The 18,690-nt window shown below is 45.7% G+C and overlaps 1 protein-coding gene across 5 annotated transcripts in view; it reads left to right on the top strand.

Moving 5' to 3' along the window:
- Positions 1-243: 243 nt before the first annotated feature.
- LOC119323362 (CLIP-associated protein-like) overlaps positions 244-18,690 on the top strand; it is a 23,417-nt gene continuing 4,970 nt past the window's right edge. The window contains exons 1-15 of one of the 5 annotated variants that reach the window (XR_005156276.1): positions 265-780; positions 3,135-3,290; positions 3,400-3,462; positions 4,062-4,130; positions 4,302-4,464; positions 5,079-5,240; positions 5,862-5,959; positions 9,210-9,284; positions 9,363-9,431; positions 9,508-9,593; positions 9,672-9,789; positions 9,912-10,010; positions 15,955-16,309; positions 16,461-18,247; positions 18,378-18,479. Coding sequence is in view for 4 of the 5 variants with exons in the window: in XM_037596999.1 (XP_037452896.1) it covers positions 445-780; positions 3,135-3,290; positions 3,400-3,462; positions 4,062-4,130; positions 4,302-4,464; positions 5,079-5,240; positions 5,862-5,959; positions 9,210-9,284; positions 9,363-9,431; positions 9,508-9,593; positions 9,672-9,789; positions 9,912-10,010; positions 15,955-16,309; positions 16,461-18,247; positions 18,378-18,479 (3,738 nt within the window). In the remaining variant the exon portion in view is untranslated. Of the gene's footprint in view, positions 781-3,134; positions 3,291-3,399; positions 3,463-4,061; positions 4,131-4,301; positions 4,465-5,078; positions 5,241-5,861; positions 5,960-9,209; positions 9,285-9,362; positions 9,432-9,507; positions 9,594-9,671; positions 9,790-9,911; positions 10,011-10,419; positions 11,001-15,954; positions 16,310-16,455; positions 18,248-18,377; positions 18,480-18,690 lie in introns of those variants that run through there. The other 4 variants (XM_037596999.1, XM_037596998.1, XM_037597000.1 and 1 more) reach the window with 4 other exon arrangements.

Raw genomic sequence — 18,690 nt, 5'->3', positions numbered from 1 at the left:
ACAACTCAACTAATCTTCCTTCCCTCTCCCTCTCCCTCCATTGCGCGGCCCATCTTTATCCCCTCTTCCTCTTCCCAGAACAATGCATATCGTTCTCCACGGGTACAAGCGTACTATACTAGCGGTACCGCTTGGTCCTCAAAATGCAGAATATACGTGGTACCAAAACTCGCGATACACTCCTGCGAGGGCGGTGACGAAGTATCACACATCACCAGGGACCTATTTGCACACGAAACTACCCACGCAGAGCTACTCTCTGCCTCGGCGCACTCGCACACTCTTTTCCCTCCTGCCTCCCTCCCTTTCCCAGATCCGACCAACTCCCCTCCCCACCGTCGGCTCGCCCTCCCCCCCATTCCCCGAACCCGCCGGGAACCCCAACCCAACCGCTGCCATTCTCCGTATTCTCCGGCGGAGGAGGAGGCAACGGTGCTGGCGGAAATGGAGGCGGCGCTGGAGGCGGCGCGCTCCAAGGACACCAAGGAGCGCCTGGCTGGGGTGGAGCGGCTGCACGAGGCCCTGGAGGCCGCGGCGCGCCGCGGGCTCACCGCGGCCGAGGTCACGGCGCTCGTCGACACCTGCATGGATCTCACCAGGGACGCCAACTTCCGGGTCGCGCAGGGCGGCCTGCACGCGCTCTCCGCCGCCGCCGTGCTCGCCGGCGACCACTTCAAGATCCACCTCAACGCCCTCGTGCCCGCCGCCGTCGAGCGACTCGGCGATGGCAAGCAGCCGGTCCGTGACGCATCCCGCCAGCTCCTCGTCACGCTCATGGAGGTCAGCCGTCAGCCTCTGCATTGTTGCCTTTTGCAATCGATATCGTCTGTGCTCCTCCGAGTTGGGTTCTCGGGGGAATGTAGGTGGGTTCCATGCTTCCTGGGTGGTTGCAATGGAATGTAGTTCAAGCAGAGGATCTCATGTTCAGCTTATCCATGTGTGTGTTCAAGTGGATGACATAGGGTGGAACTATTTCTGTTTTAGACTCCAATGGAATACCAAGCTTATAAGGCTACTACCTTGCTGAATTAGCAGCGCGTATTACTGTGGGTGATCCTGTTTTCTTATGCCAGTGTATCGAAGCAGAACTAAGAATATGTTTCATCCGTGGGTATTCTCTCGGTGCGCCTTCCGGATTACTGCAATGTTGGTCTTCCCTCTGCTTTCCTATCCTTGCAAGACTTCACATTTAGGTTTCTGCTACAGGGACCAGGAGTATCCGCTCCTGTCTCAAAAACAGCATTTCAACCGAATTCTAAACATAGCTAAGTGAATTAGGTTATAATTTATCTTCTCTAGTGAAACAAACACGCCTTACCTTACCTGAGCCGAGTGCTGGAATATTTTGACTAAATGAAGGTACCAGTTTGGACTTGCCGATAGCACTCTTTATTTAATTAATGCTTACTCTACACCACTGGATAGAGATGGAGATTTGGAGTATAGTATCTGTATCTAGACCCGAGCAGTTAGTGTATTTTGCTTTCAGTGGTAAAATATCTGCAATTTTTGTCCTTTAGGTGCTTCGACGTCTTTGTTTTAGGTGCTAATATGGACTTTAGCCAAGCAGAGGTAGCAAATCTAACCAATAATTCCCCTTTTCTTGTATGTGGCAGCTTCTTTTGGTGCAGTTATACATGTGAAGTTGCGGATTTCACTGACATGATTTTGTATTTGGATTCAAATACACATTTCGTATATCAACTATTCAACTGTCGTCCACAGCTTATTTTCGTCCATAAACTACGAAAATGACCAAATTGGTTCCTGAACTATGTGATGTGGCTCATTTCTGTAGTCTTGCCCATGTGACAGTACATGTGGCATGCCGACTCTGTGTGAGGGACTGAGAGAGGCATGAGGATATTCTGCACACATGGAAACCCCAAAATGCCCAAGGAAATTGGATTTTGTTACTGATTTATAGTCCAATAGGTGACAAATTTCTATGCGAGAAGGTACAGCAACCATGCTAGAGCTATAACACAGGGAGAAGTGTTACAATGCAGTCCTTCTCTCAAGTTTTAGCTCAAAGGAGGAGGGTACTTCGGGCTATCGCATGTAAACATGTTCTCGTCCTTTTCCTGTCTAGTCAGCGTCCCATGTGTACTGCCACATTGGCAAGAAAACGAGAATGAACTGTGAGGCCACAAAAATCCTATTTAAAGGACAAGGACGAGAAAAAGGCTGACGGACAAAGGCATGGTGGACTAGCATGACATGAGAAACACGAAACAACAACGGATTTGGTGTACAGCGGAAAACATAGAGAGCTAGAAGCTAAGAAGAGCATGCAACACCGAAGAAAGGTGCATGTATGAGACGAAGTCGATGAAACAACAACCGTCGAGAATCACCGGACAGCGACTTTGGATTTTATTTATTTATTTTTGACGAGGAGCGAACTAGCGGAGATGTAGCACACAGCACCCAACACTCCAGCGGGTAGACAGACTGCGCAGTGCCCGAGAGCAAGCAGCAGCATGTAGCATCAGTAGTAGGCAAGCAGCGCACTAGCAGCAAGTCCAGCGAGAGCCACGCGTGAGACCAAGTTGCATGCCCAAGCACTAGAAGGCTGGACCAAGTAGTAGCAGCAGCAGGCCAACATAGCAGTAGCCAGCTAACACAGCCGCGCATGGTTGCCTTGCAGGAGGAGAATGGAGAAGACCTAATACTAATACTCCTTAACATGAACCACGATGGGTAGTTAAGGGATCAACTTGGTCACTCTAAAAGTTAGGCACGAAAATGAGGTGCGTCAGCGTGTGTGATAATTCAGGGATGAAACTGAGTATTCACTCTTATAATTCTGAACACTAGCTATGGGCTTATCCAGCACTTTGCAAGACTCTAGTTCTTTTTGCCACTTCAAAGTTGAAACATGATGTTTCCCCTCATTATGGCATTAAAATTCCCATCTGCGCTTTAAGTAAAAACTTATCAGTGCTGTGAGCTTCGATATATCATTATCATTCCTATGCTGTATACTCTTGTTTACATTGAAAATTGTCCTTTTGAATTGCACCGAAATTACTAATTTGTCACATAAATGATCATCTATCTAGATGTGGAACTATTTTTACCCCATGGCTTTCTCACGGGGTATAGTGAATTGATTCTCTCTCCAATGTCAGGTTTCTTCTCCAACAATCATTGTTGAAAGAGCTGGAAGTTATGCTTGGACTCACAAGAACTGGAGGGTGCGAGAAGAGTTTGTGCGCACCCTTGCAACGGCAGTTGGGCTTTTTGCTTCTACAGAGCTCCTTCTACAGCGAGTGTTTCTTTCACCTGTATGCCAGGATGTTTTTTTCTCCTTATTGGATACGGAATATCTAGTTTCCCCTTAATTTTCTTGCGTAACTGGCAATGCTAACTGCTAATCTTGTTTCAACTACACAGGTCCTGCAATTGTTGAATGATTTGAATCAAAGTGTTAGAGAGGCTGCAATCTCTTGTATTCAGGTGGTCCATCACAAGCCTGCCCATTTTGATGCTTTTCAGTTACTTATGCATTTTTTCTTCAAATCGTACTCCCTCTTTGGCTATTGGTTAGAACTTTTCACTTCTTTTTTTGTTTTCTCTCATGTCTACACTATTTTTGCTGTCCCATCGCCTGTATGATGCTAACTAGATTGTACAGTTCGGTGACTTGCTTCTTGTACCAAGCTAATTGACTTAAGAAACACAAATTATATGTTTGGATGTTCTCTGGCTGCGTTCCGTTTCTCGTGCTCAGTCTCTTGCATTTCCCATATTCTGCATTTTACCGATATACTTTGTTGAACTACTTTAGGGCTTTAGGCAAGAAGGCACCATTACTTACTATATGGCTACTAACGACATACCGAAGTTATTTTAGATCTGGTACCAACTACCAACCATATTTCTGTTGAAAACAAGGCAGCATTAACTATTGTGGTCATGCAATTTACCTATATTCAAATGCAAACGCTCAATTTTTTTCTTCTGATCTGCCTGACTACCCATGATGCTCTTCATATACATTTAACTGAAGTACTTCACCCGTAATCTATAATTTACATTCTACCTATTCACTACAGGAGATGTACAAAAATATGGGATCTCAGTTCCATGAAGAGTTGCAGCGCCATAATCTGCCTTCTTATATGGTAATGAACTAATGCATGTGGTCCTTTACTACTTAACCACTGTGATCTCTCCATTGTTATCCGTTTATTTTGTTGTGATTGTTGAATTCTCCATGGTTATCCAAATTTAACGTTGGCTGTGCTGACATAACATCGTGATTATCAGTCTTTTGCCTCATTTGGTGTTTTCAGCTAAAGGAAATAAATTCAAGATTGGATAAAATAGAACCAAAGGTTCCCTCATCTGATGGTGCTAGAACGCAATATAAGGCCATGGAAAGATCTGTTAGTGCTCATCCCAAAAGAGGTAGTCCAAGGAAAAAAAACACATCAAGGGAAAGCACATTATTTGGAGGCAAGTTTTACTTTGTCATACTGGACAATTCCATTTAATTTGATTACTATCTTTGATATGCCAAAAAGTGTTAACAAAAACTTCAAGTAATTGCTTCATCTTTTATGTGCATCTATTATTCTGTTCCTTTTATATGGTTTGTATAAAGAACAATGATATTTGCTGCTATTACTGAGTGTAGTTAATTGCATGGTCAAACGATTTGGATTTTGGAAAGATGTATGCCTAGAACTAGAAGAGTCACTAGAGCAAACTGAAATGGCCAATCTACTACTGCTTCTGGTTAGACATGTGGCACTCCTTTTGTATTCATGTACGGATAATGATATTAAAAGGCATTTAGCTGGTTCATGACTTCAAAATTCGGACGGACAGCAGTGGTAAATTCCACATGTGGATTCAGTGACATAGTTGAACTGGACATCACATGTGGATTCAGTGACAAATAACATGATCATTTATTTTGTTACCGAAAAAATTAAGCAAACAAAGCTCAGTAGTAAAAAGTTGTTGTGGCAATCTGGATGTATGCTAAGTTACTGTTCTAAAGTTCGTGGCAGAACACACATTCACCATATTGATGATGTCTTGTGGAATTTCGTGTTATTTTTCAGGTGACACAGATATTACCGAAAAACCGGTGGAACCCATAAGAGTTCATTCAGAGAAAGAATTATTTAGAGAGATTGAGAAGATTGCATCTGCCCTTAATCCAGAAAAGGACTGGTCTATACGTATTGCTGCAATGCAAAGGATTGAAGCCTTGGTATATGGAGGTTGATCTTTGTCTCCCATGTCCTATTTTCATATCTAAGTTTTTGTTTTGTCATTAAATTACTTCCTTCAGAAAATGCGCTGTTCTCAAAGTTCTTGTTATATGCCAAAGCTGAACTGGGGAAATTCAGAGGTAGTTAATCTTTTTTTCTAAACCCAAGGAAAAAAAATAGACCATCCATATCCTTCAAAAGATAAGCAGGATGCAGCCAACTTAGCCAGGTTTGGATGCTGGAAACCAGACTATCCATGAGACACTCTTGGGTAGCATCCAGTTCTGTCATAGCAGAACTGTTGCAACTTAGTAACTTATACAAGTGCTTTTTGAGTCTTCAACATCAATATGACATTAATGGGCATGATGCTTATCACTTACTGGAAAGAGGGGAGCGAACTGTTAATCATATAAGCTTTATAGAAGTCACTCGAGTTGGACATGCTAAGCCATGGAAATTAATAGATCAGGGCAGTAAAGCAAAACTGTTTCACATTTATTAACATTATATTAAGCTATATTTAATTCATAGTATTGACTGGTCAAGTATAATGTTACACATTCCCTATTATCTAGTCCTCTCTTGCTAACACGATTTTGCGTGTTTTACTTGAAATTTTTGTACCAGGCGCAATTGATTATCCATCATTTTTCATGCTCTTGAAGCAGCTAGTTCATCCATTGTCCTCTCAGCTAGCTGATCGACGGTCTAGCATTGTAAAGCAGGTATTCTTTCTTGCCTGTTGATCTTTATTGACAACTGAATGTCTGAATGCTGATATTATTGTTGCAAATTGCAACAGTAACACCCATCTTCCCCAAATTATCAGATCTATATATCTACCTACCTATCTATCTATGTGTGCGTGCGTGTATGGTCATACTATTTCGACCATTCGATATGCCTTGAGATATGTGCAAGTTATCTCACCCCATGTGAGTAAATGTGGGGTGAGAGACTGTGAACATATCTCAAGGCACATTGGATATGTGATATAGTATGAGTGCTCACTCACACAAGCGCAAAATCCACTCCAGAAAAACAATTTGCCTTAAAAATTGCATCACATGTCTAAGAACTTGAGAGGTTGGGTGCAACTGGGTACAAGAACAAATCGGGTAGAGGAGACTCATCGTATTTGTGTTTAACCTCGCTGACACCTCAATAGTGGGCAACATCCCTGTGGAGGGCGACACTGTGGTGGCCCTGCCCTGCTGCTCCACCATGGTGCTGCTTCTGTAGCGCCATGGTCTTTTAGTGATTGGTTGCAACCGCTGTGGTAGGTCAAGGTGTATACTGAAGTGGGTCTGTCGTTTGAAACTACGAAGGCACATGGAAGGGTGACTGGATGGGCTCAGGTGAATCGAGGAGAGGTAAGTGTTTAAAATAGATAAGAGAAGGAAGAGAAAAAGAGCAAATCATTGCAGAGTGTGACTGAGTCATGCCACAGTTGCACCGAATTGCACAGCAGGTGGATTTTTCACCTCTCTAGCTGTAAATGAGCGTTTGTCCAGTCCTTTTACCCAGTTGCACCCACCTTTTGTAGACCTGTGGTGCAATATATTCATAAAATATAGATAGTTGATAATGATAGGTCATATCAAGGTTTACGAGTGTCGTCAGGGCACCGCTCATGAACTAGCCGCGCGATTAATCAAGATTTTTGGTTGGAAGGCAAGTACCAACTCATAGACTAGTCTCGGCGACTAGTCTTGACTAGTCAGTCCACTCATAGTCCTTGGGTCATATTGAGTCAAGCAAAATCACTATGACACAATTAGAACTAACCATTCCAATTTTCGTAGTCAGTGAGAGCTGCTATATATAAGTCTACAACGTAAGTAAGTGCAAGTGTTTCATAGAGCACGAGACAGACTCACCAGTTTTCTCCCTAGATTTTAACATGGATCCATAGAGGTTTAGACTCATCTACTACACAGGGACTATAATCATTACCTTGATGCCCTCGCACAATAAGAGCAGTCTGTTCTAGCTTGTTATTAAGGTTCCTTTGCCTAAAACTAAAAGTTTAGAGCATCTCCACTCGCCCCCCAACAGCCCTGCCACCCCCCAGGCCCCTTTTCTATCGCCGGCTCGAAAAAATTGATCCGGTCGCCCCCCAGGAGCCCAAATTTCGCCGGTTAGGGCCGAAATTGGCGCCGGCGGCCCAGGCTGAACCCAAAGCGCTAGGGGGCGCCGGGGGAAACGAATTTGGCACGAAAACAAAATCATACCGTGCGGACCCGCCGAGTCAGTGACCGAGAACCTTCATTGTCCTCATCGCCTCGGTTCCCGCGGGAATCAATGCCAAGGCTGCCGTCGGTCAGCCTTCCATTGATTCACGGGCGACACAGTGAAGGCGCGCCGCCGCGCGTCCCGCCCCCTCCCGCCACGAGTCCACACTGCTGCCGCCCCCTCGACGCTATAAAAGCCACCCTCCCTCGTCGCTGACCGCACACTTGCCTCGCCACAACCTCTCTCGCCGCCGACGCCCCTCCTTCGCCGCTGCCGCCCCCCTCTCTCTCTCTTCGTCTCAAGGCCGCGACCGATGGCGGAGAGGTTCCCCGGCGATGGAGCGGCGGCCAACGGCTTCGGCCGCCACGAGGCCAACTACCCGGCGCCGCCCGACATGCGCGTGCCGGACTCGTGGAGGCTCAGCGCCGGTGGCGTCCCCGTGCCCCCGCCGCCCTCCGACACCGAACACCGCGCCGAGATTGCGGGTATCTGGGCGGCGCTGCCAGAGGAAGCGCAGCAGCAGCCGAGGTACGCCCCAGACAGCCACGCGCTGTGGACGGCGTACTTTCAGCACCGTCACGCCGACCAGCTCGCGTCCACGAATGGCGCGCCGGCACCACGGGGGCGCCACAACTCCGACGGCCGCCGTCAGTGGTGGGGTCCTCGAGCACATCGAGGGCGGCAACACGCCGGCGATGGAGTACTCGGCGCCATCTTTTTCGCGCCGGAGCGGCAGCGCATGGTGGGGGCGTTGTCCTCATCCTCCGGCTCCCACTCCTCCGGCACGACGATGCCGGTCGCCGCCGTCAAGGCCGAGCCCCAGGAGACGCCGGAGCGCTGGCGCAGCCGCGGCAGCAGCCTTGTCGTAAACGAGGGCCGCCACCAACCTTCCCCTCCTCCCCGCGGCCATCTTCGCCTGGTCAGGCCGAAGGAGCCGGTGACGCGCCCGTCGTCGTCAAGTAGGAGCATGTCGACATGGCCGCCGACCTTGAAACTGGCCTCAAATGGGCGCGGGACGACTAAGTCCGGGAGGAGATGGAGCGCCAGTGCCGCGCCCTCGAGGAGATTGCCGCTCGGCGCCGTGGCCGCGAGAAGGGCGGCGTCATCGTCCTCGAGGACAGCGACGAGGAGGCGCCAGTGCCGACCAACCCCGTCCGTCACGGCGACCCAGGACAGGGCTGCAGCAAGGACGGCGGCGGCGTGCAGGACGACGACGGCGGCGGCGGCGGCGTGCAGGACGACGACGGCGGCGGCGGCGACGACGGCGGTGACTACATCGCCTTCTACAAGCTCCTCGGCATGTAGTAGGCTTGGGGCGGCGACGGCGGCGTAGTTTTAGGGCGTAGTTATATTTTTCTAAGTTTTTTAGTCATGTCTTTAATTTTGTACAAATTTCAATGAAAAATGCCTGAATTTCGTCCAAATTCGTGCATTTTCTTCCAAATCTAGCCGAATTTGTATTTGAAAAAATGTTGGGCCATCTTGGACATGCATGATACACTAGATGGAATCAACCTTTTACCTTTGAGAGTTTTAGTACGCCATTAGGGTCTGTAGAGTAGTTCCAGTTTACACCAATTTTGGGGTTACTGCTAAACATCAGTTCAGTCCGAAGTTGTTTCATTTCGTAAGATGCAGGTGTTATGGAATTCTGTTAGAACATTTTCTGGTTAAATCTGCAGTCACAGGGCAAACTTGCCTTCTTGGTGATGAAGAACTGCTGACTAGGTTGTTTTGCAGGCATGTCATCTACTTAATGTACTATCGAAGGAACTCCTCAGCGACTTTGAAGCATGTGCTGAAATATTTATTCCGGTAATTCTAGAAGCTGTTTCTGTGTTATGCAACTCTTGTCTGGTACTAATAGGGCTAACATATTAATGAAATTCTCAGGCACTTTTTAAGCTTGTTGTCATAACTGTGCTCGTGATTGCCGAATCTTCAGACAACTGTGTAAAAACTGTGAGGTTCCTGCCTTCACTTGTACTGAGCCATGGTACTTCCTTTCATTACTTTTCTGACATGCAATATCTTGCAGATCCTGCGGAACTGCAAGGTTTCACGTATTGTTCCACTTATAGCTGACACATCAAAAAATGACCGCAGTGCAATCCTCCGTGCCAGGTACTTGTGCTTTGCATTGTCTCAACACGCGTGGAGTCTTAGAGATTATAGGTACTTATACATTTTCTCCTATGGCAGGTGTTGTGAGTATGCACTTCTAATATTGGAATATTGGGCCGATGCTCCAGAAATACAACGCTCAGCTGATTTATACGAAGATCTAATAAAGTGCTGTGTGGCAGATGCAATGAGCGAGGTAGGACTAACATCTATGTTTCCCGGCTTAATAACATTACTTAAATATTTTTATGCATTGAAACCCAAAACTTGTCTGAATTTGTGTTATTTCTTGTATGTAATGCCATATTGCAAATACAGGTTCGTGCAACTGCAAGAAGTTGCTATAGGATGTTCATAAAGACATGGCCTGAGCGTTCACGTCGGCTTTTTATGTCATTTGATCCTGCAATACAGAGGGTATGTGGATTTATTCTCTGCATGCCTTTTCAGATCACTATATATAAAGTATCAAATCTATAATAGAAAAAATGAGGTTGAACAAGCTGATTTTATATTCATCATTCTGATGTACTCATTTGTGCACTGTTGCCAACTAAACAAAGAGGAGAAGAGGCAATGGCTCTAAATAGAAAGAGAAGACACATAAAACTATCATCCAGCTAAGGGCATTATTTAGATTGTTCTATGAATCTCATGGAAGCGGTTTTTTTATTGGGTTGTGTAATATCTTACACTTTGTTCTATGAATCTCATAGAAGTAGAGTTTTGTGTAATATCTTACACTGGTTTATTTTATATCTGAAACTCCAAAAAATGTTAAACAGTAGTATATATAGCATCTGATGCCTGGTGTTTTACTTTTCAGTCATAATTCTAGTATTCTACACTTGGCTATAACAGCCAAGAATTGTTTGAAATTTCCGGAAAGCAGTGCAAAACTGCAAACGAAGTATCTACCCTGATTAGCTCAAGTCCAGGAGATAAGTTAGCAGTGCTAAGACTCAACCTTACAGCTTAATATTTTTCTGAAAACTGTTTTTTATATAAAAAGATCAAATAATGCATGAAAATTTGTATTTTGTGACGACTTGGAATCACGGACGCAGGTTGTACTAATTAGAGATGGCCTGATTCGAGCCTGAGACTGGTGGTACCCTTGTCTCCCTGGAATTGTTGTGGGTCAGGGAAAGGAGAGGCGCGGCGTAAATTCCTGTTTTGCCTCTGCCTAGCACCTATCTCGCCTAAGAGCGTGCCTAGTCATGCTTACGCGCACACCTAGCACGGTTAAGCGCTACTCCCTCCGTCCTTGAAAGAGTGTACTTCCGACTTTATTGAAGGGTCAGACTACCTCAAAGTTTGACCAAGCTTGTGCAAAAATATATCAATGCTTGTGAAACCAAATAGGTATATAAACAAACAACAAACAAACAAACAAACAAAGCCTTTAGTCCCAAACAAGTTGGGGTAGGCTAGAGGTGAAACCCATAAGATCTCGCAGCCAACTCATGGCTCTGGCACATGGATAGCAAGCTTCCACGCACCCCTGTCCATAGCTAGCTCTTTGGTGATACTCCAATCCTTCAGGTCTCTCTTAATGGACTCCTCCCATGTCAAATTCGGTCGATCCCGCCCTCTCTTGACATTCTCCGCACGCTTTAGCCGTCCGCTATGCACTGGAGCTTCTGGAGGCCTGCGCTGAATATGCCCAAACCATCTCAGACGATGTTGGACAAGCTTCTCCTCAATTGGTGCTACCCCAACCCTATCTCGTATATCATCATTCCGGACTCGATCCTTCCTCGTGTGGCCACACATCCATCTCAACATACGCATCTCCGCCACACCTAACTGTTGAACATGTCGCCTTTTAGTCGGCCAACACTCCGCGCCATACAACATTGCGGGTCGAACCGCCGTCCTGTAGAACTTGCCTTTTAGCTTTTGTGGCACTCTCTTGTCACAGAGAATGCCAGAAGCTTGGCGCCACTTCATCCATCCGGCTTTGATTCGATGGTTCACATCTTCATCAATGCCCCCATCCTCCTGCAACATTGACCCCAAATACCGAAAGGTGTCCTTCCGAGGAACCACCTGGCCATCAAGGCTAACCTCCTCCTCACACCTAGTAGTACTGAAACCGCACATCATGTACTCGGTTTTAGTTCTACTAAGCCTAAACCCTTTCGATTCCAAGGTTTGTCTCCATAACTCTTAACTTCCTATTTACCCCCGTCCGACTATCGTCAACTAGCACCACATCATCCGCAAAGAGCATACACCATGGGATATCTCCTTGTATATCCCTTGTGACCTCATCCATCACCAATGCAAAAAGATAAGGGCTCAAAGCTGACCCCTGGTGCAGTCCTATCTTAATCGGGAAGTCATCGGTGTCGACATCACTTGTTCGAACACTTGTCACAACATTATCGTACATGTCCTTGATGAGGGTAATGTACTTTGCCGGGACTTTGTGTTTCTCCAAGGCCCACCACATGACATTCCGCGGTATCTTATCATAGGCCTTCTCCAAGTCAATGAACACCATATGCAAGTCCTTATTTTGCTCCCTATATCTCTCCATAAGTTGTCGTACCAAGAAAATGGCTTCCATGGTCGACCTCCCAGGCATGAAACAAAATTGATTTTTGGTCACGCTTGTCATTCTTCTTAAGCGGTGCTCAATGACTCTCTCCCATAGCTTCATTGTATGGCTCATCAGCTTAATTCCACGGTAATTAGTACAACTCTGAACATCCCCCTTGTTCTTGAAGATTGGTACTAATATACTCCGTCTCCATTCTTCCGGCATCTTGTTTGCTCGAAAAATGAGGTTGAAAAGCTTGGTTAGCCATACTATCGCTATGTCCCCGAGACCTTTCCACACCTCAATGGGGATACAATCAGGGCGCATCGCCTTGCCTCCTTTCATCCTTTTTAAAGCCTCCTTCACCTCAGACTCCTGGATTCGCCGCACAAAACGCATGCTGGTCTCATCAAAGGAGTCGTTCAATTCAATGGTAGAACTCTCATTCTCCCCATTGAACAGCTTGTTGAAGTACTCCCGCCATCTATGCTTAATCTCCTCGTCCTTCACCAAGAGTTGGCCTGCTCCGTCCTTGATGCATTTGACTTGGCCAATATCCCTCGTCTTCCTCTCTCGGATCTTAGCCATCTTATAGATGTCCCTTTCACCTTCCTTCGTGCCTAACCGTTGGTAGAGGTCCTCAAATGCCTGACCCCTTGCTTCACCAACAGCTTGCTTTGCGGCCTTCTTCGCCATCTTGTACTTCTCTATGTTGTCTGCACTCCTATCCAGGTATAGGCGTCTGAAGCAATCTTTCTTCTCTTTAATCGCCTTCTGGACATCATCATTCCACCACCAGGTATCTTTATCTTCGCTTCTCCTTCCCCTGGACACTCCAAACTCCTCCGAGGCCACCTTACGAATGCAAGTCGCCATCTTCATCCACACATTGTCCGCATCCCCTCCTTCCTCCCAAGGGCCCTCCTTAATGACCCTCTCCTTGAACACCTGAGCTACCTCCCCCTTGAGCTTCCACCACTTCGTTCTAGCGACTTTGGCACGCTTATCCCGCTGGACACGAATCCGAAAACGGAAGTCAGCAACCACCAGCTTATGCTGGGGCACAACACTCTCTCCAGGTATCACCTTACAGTCTAGGCACGAACGCCTATCTTCTCTTCTCAAGAGGATGAAATCAATCTGGCTAGAGTGTTGGCCACTACTAAAAGTCACCAGATGTGATTCTCTCTTTCTAAAGAGGGTGTTAGCTACAATCATGTTGTAGGCTAGAGCAAAGCTTAAGACATCTTCTCCTTCTTGATTCCTGATGCCATAGCCATAACCAAAGCCCCCATGCGCCCCTTCAAAACCTGTGTTAGATGTACCCACGTGGCCATTGAGGTCTCCTCCTATGAAGAGCTTCTCACCAATCGGTACACTCCTAACCATGTCTTCCAAGCCTTCCCAGAACTCCCTCTTGGTGTTCTCATTGTGGCCTACTTGCGGGGCATACGCGCTGATAACATTGAGAACCAAGTCCTCAACTACCAGCTTGACCAGGATAATCCGTTCCTCACGTCTCTTGACCTCTACCACTCCATACTTGAGGCTCTTGTTGATCAAGATGCCTACGCCATTTCTGTTTGCAGCCGTCCCCGTGTACCACAGCTTGAAGCCGGTATCCTCCACCTCCTTCGCCTTCTGTCCTCTCCATTTGGTTTCTTGGACGCAAAGGATATCAACACCTCTCCTCACCGCTGCATCAACTAGCTCCCGAAGCTTCCCTGTCAGAGAACCTACGTTCCAGCTACCTAAGCGAATCCTTCTAGGCTCGGCTAGCTTCCTTACCCTTCGCACTCGTCGAGTCAAATGCGAAGACCCTTGCTCATTTTCCACTACATCCGGGCGCCGATGTAGCGCGCCACTAAGGATGCGACGACCCGATCCTCGCTCACCAAATAGGTATATGATGAAAATATATTTTATCATGAATCTAATGCTACTAATTTGATGGCATAGTGTTGGTCTATTATTGTATAAATACGGTCAAACATAAAAAAGTTTGACTTTCCAACAAAGTTGGAAGTACACTCTTTCAAGGACGGAGGAAGTAGTGGTGAATCACTTGTTTAATTCAATACTAAGGTTCTACATAGGGTACTCATCCTCGACTAGGCGAGGCGCCCTGGCCCCTTTTCACCTTTTATCAAGCGCTTCAAACAGTTCTGAACTACTATGGCAGAAGAATAGAGTATCATTTAACAGAAATGCTGGTTGATGAGCCCACATAGCATCCATCCCTCCCATCCTCTTTCTCTTCTCCCCAACAGAAAGCTGCAGTATGTGATAACTTATAGCTTCTCACTTAGTCCACAATAAGTGAAAAATATTGAGAACTAAATGTGAGCAAAAGTGAAAAAACAGGATAACAAGCATGACTGCATCCCATATTACAGAATCAATGTAAGTCCACAACATTGAAGATGTTGTAAATTTCTCTACAAAAGCCACATGACATAAGTCCTCAATCTTGAGTCCTAAACATTAGATATTAGACTCTAGTGGCATAAAATAGGTCCACATAACACCGACATATTGAAAGGCTCAAGACAGGCTAACATTCTCATGTCTCAACTTTCATCTCCAACTCCAAGTCTCAATAGCATCATCAAACTCATCGATGGTGGTAAACATTCGTGTTGTTTGTTGTCTCCGCCATCTTGGCTAGCATTGGCTGGATCTTCACCATCATTGCTCACACCATTGCGGATATTTGAGTGTCGCTCTTGGTCCTCCTCTGTCCATCTTCTTTAATCATCAGTCTTGTTGGTGTAGGTCTCTTGTGATGCCTTTGGGTATGGGATACGTGTTAGAGTTATATTATAAGTCATGTACCCCTTTGTATTTATCCCGTTGTATAAGGGGTTTCCTGCATAGGTTCCACACCTGTACATGTATATATATCGGCCTATGGCCTCATGGGAATACAAGTTGCTTATTCCTAACATGGTATTAGAGCTAGGTCAATTTTCTAGCACGCGCAACTCGTGCTGTTGATCCACCGTCGCGACGCCTTCATCTTTGGCTGCCGCTGACTCCTCCGTGGTGGCCCGATCTGTTGGCTGCTACTGTTCTTCTCTCGTCCAACTCGTCTGCCTCCACGACGTCTCCCGTCCGTGTGGCCTCCAGATCGAGACTCCCGCCGCATCGGCCTATGGCCTCATGGGAATACAAGTTGCTTATTCCTAACAATACGGACAGTTGACGGCCCCCTTCGAGTCGTAGTAGACTAGTAGCTGTCCTAGAACGATTGCGCCTTGAAGCTCCAAAGTTGCACCAATAGCCACATCAACACCCTCCCACATAATGTCACCAGGACATCCTCCTACGAAGCTGCAAAAGGTGAGCCCGGTGTCATGCTGCCAGAGGGTGCCACATCTTAGGGACTCCTTAAAAGCAATGTCCTCGACCAGGGGCGACCATTTCTAAGTAACCTGGCTGTTTACAAAAAATATTGGAATGTAAATGCATCGATCTCGACTGGCCTGGGTATTAGAGACCTAGGATATTGTTTCGTCTCGGCTAGCCCAATCCATTACCACCGGAGTCTGAGTCCTAGCTATCTGCATCTTGGGCTATGTAACCAAAGGGGATCAAGTTGCACAGCAATTTGGTTTGGCTGCTGCCCTAGTAACCAGGCGGCTATATGCGCTCTCCAGCTCCCCCACATGGCAATTTCTGTTATACTACTAATTTCCGGTGTGCTGAAACTATATGGATGTAGGTTGGCATCTGGAGCTTTAAGTGGTTCCAAGGGTTGATGTGCAATTGCGAGTTTCTGTTGGTTTGATCTAACACTGGGCACTTTTGCAGATTATTAATGATGAAGATGGGGGTATGCACAAGCGATATCCTTCATCGTTGCATGAGAAGGGCGCTCAACTTTCTCGTTCCTCATCTCATGCAAGTGGTACACATTTGACCGGATACAGCACTTCATCTATTGTTGCAATGGACAAGGGTGCAGCAATTTCTTCCGAATCATCTCTCCCGTCAAGCATGCTCCTGTCGCAGTCGAAGGCAACTGGCAGACATGCTGAAAGAAGCATAGAGAGTGTGCTTAGTTCAAGCAAACAAAAGGTTTCAGCCATTGAGAGTTTATTGAAAGGCGTAGGCATCTCAGGCAGGCAAAATTTCTCAGCTGTGCGCTCAACAAGCTTGGATCTTGGTATGGTTTATGCTGCTTAATGTTAATTTGTTTCATTAAGCATGGAAAGGCTCTTCTGTTGTCTGGTCAAGTCTTTACTGCTATTGCTTTCATGACTTATTTCTGTATACTTGAGAAACCTTAATTTCCTTTTCTTTTCCTCCTAGTGCAGGAGTTGATCCTCCATCCTCTCGTGATCCTCATATACCGCTTGCTGCGCCTGCTTCGGATCACCTTTCTTTGCAGAGTTCTGCATTGTTGGACTCATCCCTCCCTAGCATAAGTATCAGAAGAAATGGTGGTTCACGTTTGGTAGATGCAATGCCTCAGGTAGACACCAAAGAGCGATCGAGGTCACCATATTCGCGTAATCTATCATCTGAACCCATGTCGGATTTGTCAGTGCCTTATTTAAGAAGGTCTTCAGGGAGATCTCAAGATGATAGCATTATGGATGAGAGTAACGATACATGGCCAAGGCCTAACAGGCGATCGCCACAGATGCATACGGACAAACACTTCACTGATATGGCTTATAGGGATGCCAGTTATAGAAATTCGCAAAACAACCATGTCCCACACTTCCAAAGGCCGCTTAGGAAGCAAGTGACATCAAGGGTTTCTGTGGGTGTCAGACACAGTTTTGATGATGGCCATGTCCCATCAAATGAGATGTCTGGATATACAGATGGCCCAGCATCACTAAATGAAGCCCTCTCTGAGGGTCTTAGTCCAAGTTCAGACTGGGTAGCAAGAGTTGCAGCTTTTAATTTTGTTCAGACATTATTGCAACTAGGACAGAAAGGCATTCAAGAAATTACTCAGAACTTTGAAAAGGTCATGAAGCTATTTTTTCGTTATTTGGATGATCCTCATCACAAAGTTGCACAGGCAGCTTTCTCCACACTTGCAGATATTATTCCAGCATGCAAGAAGCCATTTGAGAGCTATGTTGAAAGAATTTTACCATATGTCTTTTCAAGACTTATTGATCCAAAGGAGTTGGTTTCTAAGCCATGTTCATCAACCTTGGAAGTTGTTGGCCGAACATATGCTGTTGACACATTGTTACCTGCAATAGTACGTTCACTGGATGAACAAAGGTCTCCGAAGGCCAAACTGGCTGTTCTTGAGTTCGCTAATAAGTCATTCAGCAAGTACAAGGTAGACTCTGAAGGTTACGGTAACAGCGGCTTTCTTAAGCTCTGGCTTTCGAAACTAGCACCTTTAATACATGAAAAGAATGCAAAGTTGAAGGAAACGTCCATTAAAGGAATCATATCAGTTTATTCTCATTTTGATTCAACAGCAGTCCTAAACTTTATTCTTAATTTGTCGATTGAAGAACAAAACCTTGTGAGGCGCTCGCTCAAGCAGTATACTCCTCGTATTGAGGTCGATCTGGTAAACTACTTGCAGAGCAAGAAAGAGCGTTCACGTCCCAAGTCTTATGAATATGAACAGATTGATTTTGGAACTTCTGAAGATGGTTATAATCCGACATCAAGGAATAGCTATCCTTTTGGAAGGGTCTCTGCTAGTTCCTTTGACAATGAATCTGGGAAGAGGATGCATGCAGTTCAAGAATCCACATATCTTACTGGTCGAACAACCTCTGATGTCCGCACTGATCATGCTAATCAATGTTTTGAGCCTTCTTCTGAAGCTGATATTTTTACAGCAAGTCGGGAATCAAAGAGCAATGCTCGCTCAGTTGTAGAAGCTGCACGCTCGTGGGCAGATTATCCTGAAAAATCAGATGCCACCATTGATGATGAAAATTCTATTGGCACCCCTCGCCTGGATTTTGTCCGTCGTGTTTCTGATGGACATAATAATGCTGCTGTTACAACTGTCGGGAAAAATATACAAGACATGAATCAATTTGTCGACCTTAGTTCTGTGAAGGTTGTCTCGCATACAACTGACGGCCCCAGCGTACCACAACTTCTTCATCGGGTACTTCTGATATATCCTTGTTTTCCACTCCGTCATCTTTGTTGGCTCCAATTGTAATTCTGATATGTGTTACCTTTTCTTTTCATTGTCCTAAATAACATCACGATTATATGGCTTTGTACCTTCTCAGATAATAAGTAATGATGGTGAAGTTTCATCCCAAGACAAGCAGGACGCATTGCAGCAGTTGCTGCAAGCATCTGCGAACAATGATAACTCTATATGGACAAAGGTCTGTAACCTTACCATTTAAATTCCCATTTTACTTTATTATTTAACGAAAAACTTATATTCTTGCCGCTTTCTTTTTGTGTGTTTACTTAGTTTAGATTCCTCTTCAGTCTTTCATTGAGTGTTCAGGTTCATTCAATCTTATGGCCTTTTTGGAGTGCTGTTTGGGAAGGAGGGAAATGCATTTCCCAAAAGAGAATGCATTATGTTCC

The sequence above is a fragment of the Triticum dicoccoides genome, chromosome 6B, assembly GCF_002162155.2.
Source record: "Triticum dicoccoides isolate Atlit2015 ecotype Zavitan chromosome 6B, WEW_v2.0, whole genome shotgun sequence".
NCBI classification, from domain to species: Eukaryota; Viridiplantae; Streptophyta; class Magnoliopsida; order Poales; family Poaceae; genus Triticum; species Triticum dicoccoides.
The sequence above is the reverse complement of the archived record's forward strand: the minus strand, read 5'-3'. Positions and strand labels throughout refer to the sequence as shown.